At 41.0% G+C, this 12068-nt stretch overlaps 1 protein-coding gene across 1 annotated transcript in view; it reads left to right on the top strand.

Moving 5' to 3' along the window:
- Adgrg4 (adhesion G protein-coupled receptor G4) overlaps positions 1-12068 on the top strand; it is a 111091-nt gene that overhangs the window by 79089 nt on the left and 19934 nt on the right. The window contains exons 19-21 of the mRNA XM_005404615.1: positions 2175-2253; positions 5074-5354; positions 10781-10882. Of these exons, the coding sequence (XP_005404672.1) occupies positions 2175-2253; positions 5074-5354; positions 10781-10882 (462 nt within the window). The remainder of the gene's footprint in view (positions 1-2174; positions 2254-5073; positions 5355-10780; positions 10883-12068) is intronic.

Here is a 12068-nt window from a genome sequence, read left to right as displayed (position 1 = left end):
TCTTTTCCTTCTCTTTTCCCATATTCCAGTTATCCTTTACCTATGAGTGCTTTCCTATCAATTCCCAATGTCTGTCATATCTCCTAGTTTAAATTAACTCTTTCAGGCTTTACACTAGAGAAACAATGCGGTGCTTGCACATGTATGTTTGATTTATTTCGCTTATGAGTATGGTCTCTAGTTGTGACCATTTGCCTATAAAAGCCTCGAGTTTATCTTTCTTTACAGCTGAGTAATATTCCATTATATCAAAGTACCACAATTTTCTTATCCAATCCTCAGTGGATGGACATTTGGGTTGCTTCCACATTTTAGCAATTACAAATTGTGCTGCTATGAACATGGGTGCACATACATCACTGTGATATGATGTTTTTAGATCTTCTGGGAAAATACCCAGCAGGTGGATAGCTGGGTTGAATGGGACCTCTAGACCTAGTTTTCTGAGGACTCTCCAAACTGATTGAGGAAGGAAATTCTTGAGGAGTATCAAGTACACACACCAGCCAAGGCAAAGCCAAGGCAAGACTGCCTTGACCAGTATAGAAAGACACAATGAGCCACTCTTAGATTCAGTTTATTGCTTGAAAAGACACATAAAAGAAGAATAGCTAGAAGTGCTAGCTCCCAAGTTCTTATCCCACATGCTAAAAAGAATGACACCAAAACAAAAGAGAATAGACAACTGTGACAAGAGTTATGGGATTCCCTGTTGCTGAGGATCCAGTTCCAAAGGGAAGTGATGTGGTTTTCTGCCTGGCAGCTCTGTTCTGAGGAAGCAGGGTGAAAAGCCCACACCTCCTCAGAACTCCAGAAGATGATGAGAACAGTCTCTTGACAGCCTCCCAGAGGACACTGGGAGGGGAGTAGGAGATAGCACCGAGAAACACCTCCTCATAGGCCTCCCATTGGCTCCCCTTCTCGCAGGACCACAGGGAACTCTGCCAAAATGCAGATAAGCAGAGATCTAAGCCTTTGTCTGTGTGGCCTATGTGGATACACACAAGACCACCAGGGAGCCACTGTTGAGCTGCTGCAGGGAGTTTTGGAGCATTTAACCATTAGACAAATGCAGTCAACTGTAAGGAAAATAAATATTAGCATCTGTTTAGGTTTGAAGCTCTACCTTCCTAATGCCAAAGCAGCCTGCTATAAAGGTTTATTTAAAATCCCTGTTCAAGGCGGTAGATTTGTCACAATTTTTAACAATAACAAGCAACCAATAGGGATTTAAAAAAAATATGAGCATGTAAATTTGATGGTTGCCGTGAAATTCCATCTTAAATGATACCTCATTTGCTCCCTTCCTGTCAGCCTCCGAGCGGTCTCCTTGGGAAACATCATACTAGACACTGTGCTATGGTAGGCTATATGATTGCAGGGATTGTGATGTTTATCACAGAATAAGACAGTGGAGGACCTTCCAAGATCTTGTCACGCTGGGGTTTGGAACAGCTTTGGAAAGTATCACACAAAACCCTACAACATGTGTGGGTGTGTGCTCTTAGCTTAGGAGAAACAGTTTTAGAAATAAAGAAATCATTAAGTTTTGCAAATGTACATGAAATTGGATTTTTAAGCCTTGTGTCTATACACACATCATGCTTGACCATTTGGACTGAACTGATTGCTTTATTATAGTCTGGCTGAATTGACCGGTTGTTAACTGGTCGATCTAGTCAAAATGTCAAACTAGTAACGAGTGTGGAAAGAGCTTCCCTGTCAAAAAAGCACGGAAAGCTGCAGCTGATTGCCTGTGCCCTTCCTCCAAGGTGACCTACACAAAAGGATAGCGGGAACTAAGGGGCAGTATTGAAAACGAGAAAAATATCGGCGCCCCATCATCTAAGAAGAAATGCTCAATACAAACTTGCATTGCGATGAACTAGACACTCCTATTGCCAAGTTGATTTTTTGGCACTTGAGCTATTTTTAATAACCAGTGGGTGTTGTATTGGAGCCATCGGCATGCTGTTTAGTTTAGCAGATTAGAGAACTCCTAGAAATGTTTAACTTGGAAGAATGCACAAACATTTTGCAAACAATGGTGTTTTGATGCCCGCACATCTGTGGCTCATTTAAACAGTATCTTAATGTATCAGCGCCCACAGTCATTGATAGAGATCTGTCTCCCACAATGTAATGAGATCTTCTGGCTTGCTTTCCCACTCCAGGAGTCCCAGCGATCACCGTGGCAGTCATACTGAGTGTGAGGAAAGATCTTTATGGGACTCTGAGCCCAACAACCCTGTTGTAAGTAGTAGCATTCCTGCTTCTCAGGTGGCGGGGCTCTGGTGGGGCTGGGTTTGGTGGGGTGTTCCAGGCCTGGAGTTTGGTCCTCAAGTTGGCTTCAGGGAGAACTCAGCCTCAGGTTTTCTCCCTAAAAGTAGTCACAGCCACACTCAGGGAACGAATAGGTGCCTGGGCTCTGTCTGAAATTGGGAAATGCATCTTCTTAATTTTTATTTCTCTTTCTGGAAAATAGGAATAATAATTTGGCTCTTGATGTCATGAGCAAATTAAAAGGATATCAGGTATATAATAAAGGGCTTGGTCTGTTGTCTTGTCCATGGCAAGTGCTATACCTGGCAGCCATTATTGTCACAAATCTCAAAAAGACCATTAGAAGAGTTGGGCCTGTATAAGGAGATACTGAGATAAATGGGAAAATATTTTCTACCTTTTCACAACCGAAGTCTTCCTTGAAAAAGACTGCAAAGCTTTCTTTAATAAACTGGCTCAGTTCCTTCCTTCCTTCCTTTCTTTCTTTCCTTCTTTCCTCCCTCCCTCCTTTCTCCTTCTCTCTCTTCCTTCCATCTTCCCTTTTTCCCTTCCTTCCTCCATATCTTTTCACTTGAGGTATAAGCCCATCTCTTTGGTTCTCAACCACATCCACTAGTAGCCATTCACGCCACACCATTTCTTCAGAACCTCCTTTTGCAGCCACATGTGTAGCTACAGTGTGATCCTTTGGGCTGCACAGGGCAATTTCACTCTCTTTGACCCACATCCTCTCTCTTCGGAGTTGCCTCACAAGATCACATCCACTATGGATTTCCTCTCCCCCTAGACTGGAATCAAATGTGGGAGGTCCTGCTCCCAAGCTTCCTCTGTCTTTCTTATTAAGATGACAGTTTTCAGAGGGTCAAAATTATATTGCCCTTGGCAGCAGACGCTTTCTAATTAAAATTCCTTGTCTCGTTTCTCTCCCTTTCCTTCTCATCTCCCCCTCTGTACTCCCTCCTTGCCTGTTTTGTGACTCAGAAGGTCCCCAGGATCCATCTAATGGTGATTCTTCAACTACCAAAACCACAAAATCAACTCTACTCCTCCCTTAAAGACACTTTTCACCTATGAATTTGTTAGTAAGAAACAGATGGCTCTAAGGGTTTTGTTTTTTAAATAATCATGTTCTGAAAGGTAATTTACCAGGTGGTACAAAATGCAAATGTGAAAAAGGGCAAAATAGAAAGTAAGCCCCACCCTAACCCCAACTACTTAGTTTCTCTTCCTTGAGGGAACTTTTATTGGCAATAAATTCATACAGATAATCTCGAATGTGCTGGTTGGTTTTAGAATTATTTTAATTGCATATCATAATGGCACATATTTATGGGGTACAGTGAGATAATTTGATATATGGATATATCATGTAATGATCAAATCAGAGCATTTGGCATGTTTATCATCTCCAACATTTATCATTTCTTTATAGTAAGAACATTCAAAATCCTTTTTTTCTGGGTAATTTGAAGTATACATTGTTGACTGTATTCACCCCAATGTGCATTAGAACTTGAAAACTTATTCTTCCTGTCTAATTTTGTACCAGTTTACTAGCTTCCCCTATCTCTCCCTCCACATACTCCCCCCAGCTCTGATAACTGTTGTTTTACTTTCTGCTTCTATGAGATCAGCTTTTCACTGCTCCATTTTAAAGTGTTCTCTAGCTGGGTGTGGCGGTGCACACCTGTAAACACAGATACTCTAAGGGCTGAGACAGGAGAATAGCAAATTCCAGCACAGCCTGTGCAACTTAGTAAGAACCTATCTCAAAATTTAAAAAGAGGGCTGGGCAGGGGAGTGGGGAGGGAAGAAAGCAAGCTGCAGTTTTCTTGAAGGCTGAAAGTGATATTCAGAAAACCAGAAGTATTAAGTCCCACTAAGGAAACTACATTTTTCATGACCTCCCAACTGTATGTTTCTCTGCCTCTCTGTCTCTGTCTCTGTCTCTCTTGCACACACACACACCCACACACACACACTCACACAGATGTGAAATTATCCACATCACAAGAACAACATGCCCCAAAGGTATTTTCCTGCTTTTAGAAGAGAAGTTCTAGCTAAGTTGACACACAGTTGAATTAGTTGCTTGCGCAGGTTGAGAAACCAGAAACAATGCCTTCAGTAATTGGAAATGTTATTAAGTGAAGTATCTGCTCATATGAACCCTGTATGTTTCTTCTTTAATAGAAATTGTAGAGACATTAATCAGTCTGGTGGCTAGTGTTGCCTTTTGTAACCCAAATACCTCACATTTTAAAGCAGTACAACTAGACCTGTCCCCTGTTTTGTTACATTTTCATTAACTCTGATCATCTCATCATTGTTTGATGTAGCATTCAGAAAAGCCATTCATTGCTTTTCGCCTTGTACTGTGATATTTATCATGCAAAGCAGAATTCAGTCTGTAAATATAAGCTCAGGTGTAAGGTGGGGGATGGAGAGCCACTTTTGGGGAAAATCCATAATTTGCTTTTCTGTTTCTGAAGAACAGAATCGTTTCCTAGGGAATTACACTGGGAGGTTTCTGCATATGTAGGGCAGAAATACCCTCTAAGACTTCTACCTTGGCACTCTGAAATGTCCTGAAATGGAACTCAGTAGTCCGGAGTTCTAGTCCCAGCTCTGCCTCTAGTGGGCGTGAATGAATTGTCAAGCTGGTTCACCTCTCTGGATCTAGGTGCCTTTGCATTAAATGAAACTGACTAGCTGGTTCTCAGAGTGTCTATAAAACAGGAGTTTTGTTTCCTTGCTTCACAACAGTTTTCCCTTCTTTATTTCTTACAGTTGTTGGATTAAGGATGATTCTATCTTTTACGTCTCAGTGGTGGCTTATTTTTGCCTCATATTTTTTGGGAATCTCTCCATGTTCTGCACTGTTCTTGCTCAACTAAATTCCATGAAGTCCCAAAGGCAGAAGACTCGGCGCAAGATGATCCTACGTGACCTCAAAGGCACACTAAGCCTGACATTCTTACTTGGCCTCACCTGGGGGTTTGCCTTTTTTGCCTGGGGACCTGTGAGGATCTTTTTCTTGTATCTTTTTGCTATTTGCAATACTTTGCAAGGTAACCACTGCTTGTTTGACCTTTCTGTGCGTAGCTAGATCTCTACCAAAGAGATCTTGGTAAATAATGTCATGTATCAGAGATTTGAAGGGGGAGAAAAGTGGCCAGGAGGCCTCTGCTCACAATGACTTGACAGGGAACCATTGGAAATATTAGCTAGATACTACCCCTCCAAATGAATACCCAGCTCACTCTCTCTTCCTCAGGGACGTAGGGAGCAGCACTAGTAAGCTGACTTAGCTCTATCTAGCTGGTTATGGTCTGTAACAAACATGGACTGACAATACCTCTTACAGCATTCCTTGCATGAACACATTGTACTTGTCAGTGTACAGATTCACACTTGTATTAACATTTTAAAATTCACAGTCCAGTTGAACATAGCAATTACTGCACAATGCAAACAGTAAACTTTCAGTTCCCAGAACTCTACTTGCATCATATATCTCAATATGTTTGGAAAGATCCAAGCTAAGATATTATGGAGCCACACAGGAATGAAGGCTAACAGCAAACAGTTGCGGACCAAGGCAATAGACCAATGTTCTCGTCTTGGTTTTGCTACAGATCCCCCTTTAGGAAATCCACCACAACTGATTAAATTGGATGATCCCAAGCTCAGGACTCTAATATCCTTTGTTATTTAAACAGTTTCTTCACCTGTTATTAAACAGTTTCTTCACCGCTTTTTAATATCCTTCTTCTATTCTGGGAAAAGGAACAAGTCATCAGTGAAATGATTAAATGGCAAAAATATAAGGTGGGACCTGGTTAATATACCTCTGAGTATTAATGTTCATTTTAGTTTTGAATCTATTAGGAAATCTTAAGGGGAACAAGCATGCAGAATAATTTTATGAGAATCTACAACTCCATTCCATGCTTTTAGCCTCAAGTTTGTCCAGTCCTTTTGGGCTAATGGGGCAAGTAGGGAGTCAATCTGGCAGTGCACTGAGTTAAGGTCTCCTTTTCTCCTCTCTGTATTTTTCGTTCAATAACCTCCCTCTTCCAAAGTGCAGCCCACTGGGATTTCCATGAGATGTTCCAGCAATTAAAGTTTCCTATGACCAAAGAAGTTAGAGAATTACAGCCAACTATATTTCCTCATTCTCAGGAATATATATTATCATAGTAAAAAACTCTCAAAACTATTGGGAAAATATTTAAAGTTTTTATTTAAACTAGAATTTTTAAAACTTCTGGGCCTCTTTATTATTGTGGTTGTTGACTTGCAAGGAACCTTGGGAAATATGTATTGTGTGTAGTTATTATGTTCCTCGTATTTGCAAAGACGTGCAGGTAGGAGACAGAGCAACCTGGCAGAAGGCATAATTTTGTGCTCACACCTTAAGAAACCATCTTACTTTACAGCAGTAAAGCTCATCAGCTGGAATTTTGTGCCTCACCAGATTCTGCCAACCTTACATAGTAGCTCCTCACTCCCTTAGCTGGAGCTTCACTTTGCGTAGTTTCAGTTACATCTGGTCAACCACGGTTTGAAAATATTAAATGGAAAATCCCAGAAGTAAACTATTTACAAACTTTAAACAACTTTATTACAGTATATGGTCTTATTTTTCTGTTTTACTAGTTATGCTGCTACTTTCTTACTGTACCTAATTTATAAATTAAACTTTATCATGGGTATATATGTACAGGAAAAGACTATATATATATATATATACACATATGTGTACATATATACATATATATAGTTTGGTACTCTCATGGTTTCAGGCATTTTCTGGGGGTCTTGGGTAATGCTATAGAGACACATATTGACTGGAATGCATAAAGACACAGAATGCGCTGCTCATCCTCCACATGCCATTTTCATCTGTCTGGTAATATGGATGGACTTCTTAGGAACTCTCCACACCACTCTCCCTTGGTGTCCTTTGAGGCTACCAGCATTGGGCTATAATCTAGAATGTTGACTGAGGCCCTGGTGATGGTCCTACACTTTCATTCCGGACAAAACGATCTGGCCCACACCGAGGTACTCAAACTCCAATCTCTAGCACAATGCTCTGACCTCAAGAACTAATCAGTCTAGGTGGGGAATATCCACAGATGTAGTTTAGCAACCAGACACTTGTGCAGACTTCTTTCTCAGTGCTAACTCCAGGCTTCTCTTTGGCACACTAATCTGAGGAGAAATATGTTAACTCTATCCAGAGAGGAGTTAAAAGAAAGCTGACAAAAGAGCAAGAAAGCAAAGCAGTCTTGAACTTGAAAAGGGAGGGAGGTGTTTCTAAAACAAGTACTCCATTCCTTTGATGGAAGAGGAAAGTATTATCTAAGCAGGAAGTCTATATGGGTAGAGGCAGAATTTAATTGGTTATGTTCTTAAAGACTGAAACCAAAGTTCCATAGCTCCAGCGTCAACAGAGACAAGCTGTCTCTATCAGAAATGCTGTATGTCAGTCAAGCACCAAACGTTCCAAGTCCTGTCTACAAGATGGAATGTGCCATATTGTAGCAAGGGTGTTTTCAGAACCCTAAGTTTCAAACTCAGATTTTACACACGCATACACACACACACACACACACACACACACACACGCATGCACGCACATACGCACACACACACCCCTTAGATAACCTCAAAACAAGAACTGTAACAGGTGAAGAAACTGTTTAAATAACAAGTGACAAATTTGCAATTCAGCACAAAGAGGGGTGCCCTGTGGTCAAATCGCACAAAATTCCACTCATGATGAGCCATTTGTGAAGGCAGGGTGTACAAAGAAACATGCAGGTGACAAAAACCTGACATCTCCCCTCATGCCTCTGCTCTAGTGAGTAAGCAGATCAATCTGTTATTGGAAAGAAAAAGGAAGGCTGTCAGGAGGAGAGGGAGAGCTGGCAGGCAGCTCATTGGAATTTGCAGAATAACCTTTAAGTCTGAGAAGTAACTAAACTCCGTGCAAGAAATCGGAGCAGTAATAAGTGCTTGAGAACACTGTTGCCCCTCGTTTGTGCCGAATCTACAGGCGTTTTACCTGCTCTTAGACTGGGACTTGTGGTCCTCAGGTTGCTACCTCACTTTCCAGGTGGCTGCTGCTCAAAAAGCGTAAATGCTGCTGGATTGGCACCGTTGTCTGGTTACAAACGTGGGTGAAGCCTTCGGGAGAATTAATGAGACAGGATGTTCTTTTTAGCCACCAGATTGCTGCATCTCACCTGAAATCAGAGTCTCAAGACTGGGACTGGGGAACTAAAGTCTCCCCAGTTCAACTCCCCATGAGGTGACCGAAAGTCACTTGCCTATGCCTGAAACTTTGCAGGGACAGGATGCTTACTATTCTATCAAGCAAGCATTTAAGTTCTAGTTAGCTCTGATTTTTATATCAGTCTTTCTTACCTAATCGTAGGACTGTACAGTGGTTAAGGCCTTGGGCTCTGTAGTCATCTGGTTGTGCTTAGTCTGGATACTGCCAACTCAGTATTAGCTCTGGGACCCTAGTCAAGTGTACTGGACTTCTTGGACGCTCAGACTTCCCATCTGTAAATATGAGATGCCTGTCAGGAGTCATTGCTTACTCGTTGCTGGCTGTGACTTGTTACTACATGGTTGCTCTATAGCTTCTTCCCACTGCTCCTGATTCTAACCTGCCAACCACACCGAAAAGGTATAATTTGTCCTTTTCAGGACAACTCTTTCAGATCTGTGACTAATGCTACCACCTCTCCTCACTGTATATTTATTATTCTAGATTTTCTCTTATCCAGCTACAATACCCCAGTTTTCTGTCAAGTTCATCACTATCCTTATTTGCTCCATTCTTCAATACTTCTATTTGTCATCATCCTTTTTAAAACAAACCCACCCGAAACGAACTTGTGAGAGGCATGATTAAACCAGGGAAGCCAGCAAGAGACTCTCACCCAGTTCAATCAAAATTCTTTATTTCCACCAAGACCATAGCTGAATTGGCTTTGAAGACATTTACTATTTTGACTTGTGCTCAATTTGCAATGAGTTAAGACCATTCTGCTACCAATCATTCATTTGTTGTTCTGCAGGACAGTTTGCCAGTGTAGAGGCTGAACTCTGTCTGGGGAACAAAGGTTTCTAAGCTGTATTTGAGCCAGAACATACATTATGAGGTTGATGCAGGTATTTCTAAGGTTGTAGGAGATTATGAGAGCTTATGCATGAAATATCTTGGAGTTCAAGTCCACAACCACCTGTTGAGCTGCCATACATACTACTGGAGACAAAGGGAAGGTTGATACAAAGATATAAAGAAAACACACCTCAGCCTTTCAAAGATTTTGACAGTTGGGTAGTGAGATGGGCAATACATAGAAAATTATGTGGCTAAATACGCCAAATATTATGAGAAACAAGTTTTTATGTGAGTTCAGAAGTGGGAAAATGAGTTTCAGTTTGAGGCATTTGTAATTGTAAGGCTTTGTGGATAAAGTCTTTTTACATGGACTATAAATAAAAGCCAGTATCAACAGGAGTTATTCCTACCAATTCTACCCTTAGGCATGGAAATCCAATTGGCCCTCCAGGGAATCTGCAATCAGAATCGTCATGAGTCCTACTTTATCTCCTGGGGATATATTTTAGATGGCTGGAATGAAAAATGGCTCATATTGTGGATAGGCACCTTTAGCCCCCACCCTCATCCTCTTACAGGGCAAAATGAGGGCTGGCCGTGGAAACTGGTGGCACCAGATACATGATTTTCACATAGTGGAATTCTGCCAAAGATGATTGACATTAGTTATTTATGGCTCTGTAACAAATTACTAGCAGATTTAACAGCTTAAAACAACACACGCTTCCTATCTTGCACAGTGTCTGAGGGTCAGGAACTGAGGAGCTGCTTAGCTGGGGGTTTGTGGATTAGAGACTCACATAAAGTTGGAGTCAAGCTGTAGACTAGGTCCCTGTCATCTGAAGACTTGGCTGGGCTTGGGGCGTCTTTATCCAGGCTTCTGTTGGAAGCCTCAGTCCTTTGCTATGTAGGCCTCTCCATAGCGATATGAGGGTGTCCTGAAGAAAAAAAAAAATGCTTGCTTCCTTTAGCATGAGTGATGGAGGGCAGGAACATTTTCAATGTCTTTTATAACTTAATCTTAGAAGAGACTTGCAGTGACTTCTGTCACATTCTATTAGTATAGTGTGAAAGCAGATAACACAAGGGTGTGAATGCGAGGATGTAAGGATCACTGAGGGCTATTTTAGAGGGCTACCACAGCAGCCCTTACTTCTCATGCTCTACGATGAACATCAGTGAAAACAGTGGTGGCCATGACAGTTTGATACAGACTGCCTTTGAAGAAGCTAAAAGACTCTGTGGTTCCTTGGAAGTAGTATTTAGGGTGACAGTAACAGGCCTGCATCTGGGCATTGGGTGATAGCTGATGAAATAACTGAAAAAGCCTGACCTCCTTCTCCGACTTAGGATTCCTCATTTTTGTGTTTTACTGCGTGATGAAGGAGAGTGTGCGGGAGCAGTGGCACATACACCTCCGCTGTGGGTGGCTGCGACTGGATAACTTTTCTGGTAAGACGCCAGTGTGGGTAAGGTTCTGAATTTTACATTTTATACAAAGCTGACCAGATGAACCTGAATCCATACAGCATCAGTATCAGCATATAGGCTGTTTCTAGGTGAAGAAAATGATTTGTGCTTTTGTGCTAAGATGAAAGAAGTCAAACGAAGAATGACCTGGGTTGTATTTTAACCTTGTGGAGCTTTTACTTTGGCCCAGTTACTTGGATAGCTTGTTTACCCTTTTAAAAATGTTATTTTAGATTATTAATACATGTGTATAGTTCATAAGGTTTACATTCCTTGTGGGAAGTTGGCAGATGTACATAGCACATATTAATTACTTTTTCATCTGCTTTCTCCTTCTTCCCTACCCCCTCACCCGTCTCTTGATCACCTTCCTTGTTCTTTTGCACATATTTGCAATACATAATGTTTGCGTTCCATGTGTGGAGTATGTAACACATCCCAATTCCTTTTTCACCCCCATCCCTCCCCTCCTTTGTCGCTCCTTCCATCTTCCCATTTGAGAAAGATCTATCTCCCTACTTCCTACTATCTATCTTTTATTTTGCTCTTTAATTTTTACTCTGGGAGTCTGATAGAAGAGAAGTGATGTGATATTTAATTTTGTGTGTCTGATTTATCTCACTTAATATTATGGTCTCAAGGTGCATCCAATTTCCTATTAATGACTTAAGTTTATTCTTCCATATGGCAGAGTAATACTCCATTGTGTGTAAATACCACATTGTCTTTATTCCTTCATTTCTTGATGGACGTATAGGCTGCTTCCGAGATTTACCTATTATGAATTGTGCTGTTATAAACATGGATATTCATGTATCACTGTAGCATGATATCTTTAAATCTTTTGGGAAGATACCTAGAAAGGGAATAGCTGGGTCAAATGGAATTTCTACTTTCAGTTTTTTGAGGAATCTCCATATAAATTTCCACAGTAGTCGTGCTAGCCTACACACCCACTAAGAAGGTAGAAGGGTTTCCTTTTTCCCTGCAGCCTTATCAGCATTTGTTATTATATGATTTTTCTATGATGGCCATTCTTTCTGGAGTAAGATGGAATTTTAGTGTTGTTTTAATTTGAATTTCTCTAATGGTCAATGATACTGAGCATTTCTTCATATACTTCTTGGTCATTTATACTCCCTCTTCCATGAAGTATCTAATTGTTTCA

Source organism: Chinchilla lanigera, unplaced genomic scaffold (genome assembly GCF_000276665.1).
Source record: "Chinchilla lanigera isolate Chin_1 unplaced genomic scaffold, ChiLan1.0 scaffold00088, whole genome shotgun sequence".
Classification (NCBI taxonomy): domain Eukaryota; kingdom Metazoa; phylum Chordata; class Mammalia; order Rodentia; family Chinchillidae; genus Chinchilla; species Chinchilla lanigera.
This window is presented reverse-complemented; position numbering and strand designations above follow the sequence as displayed.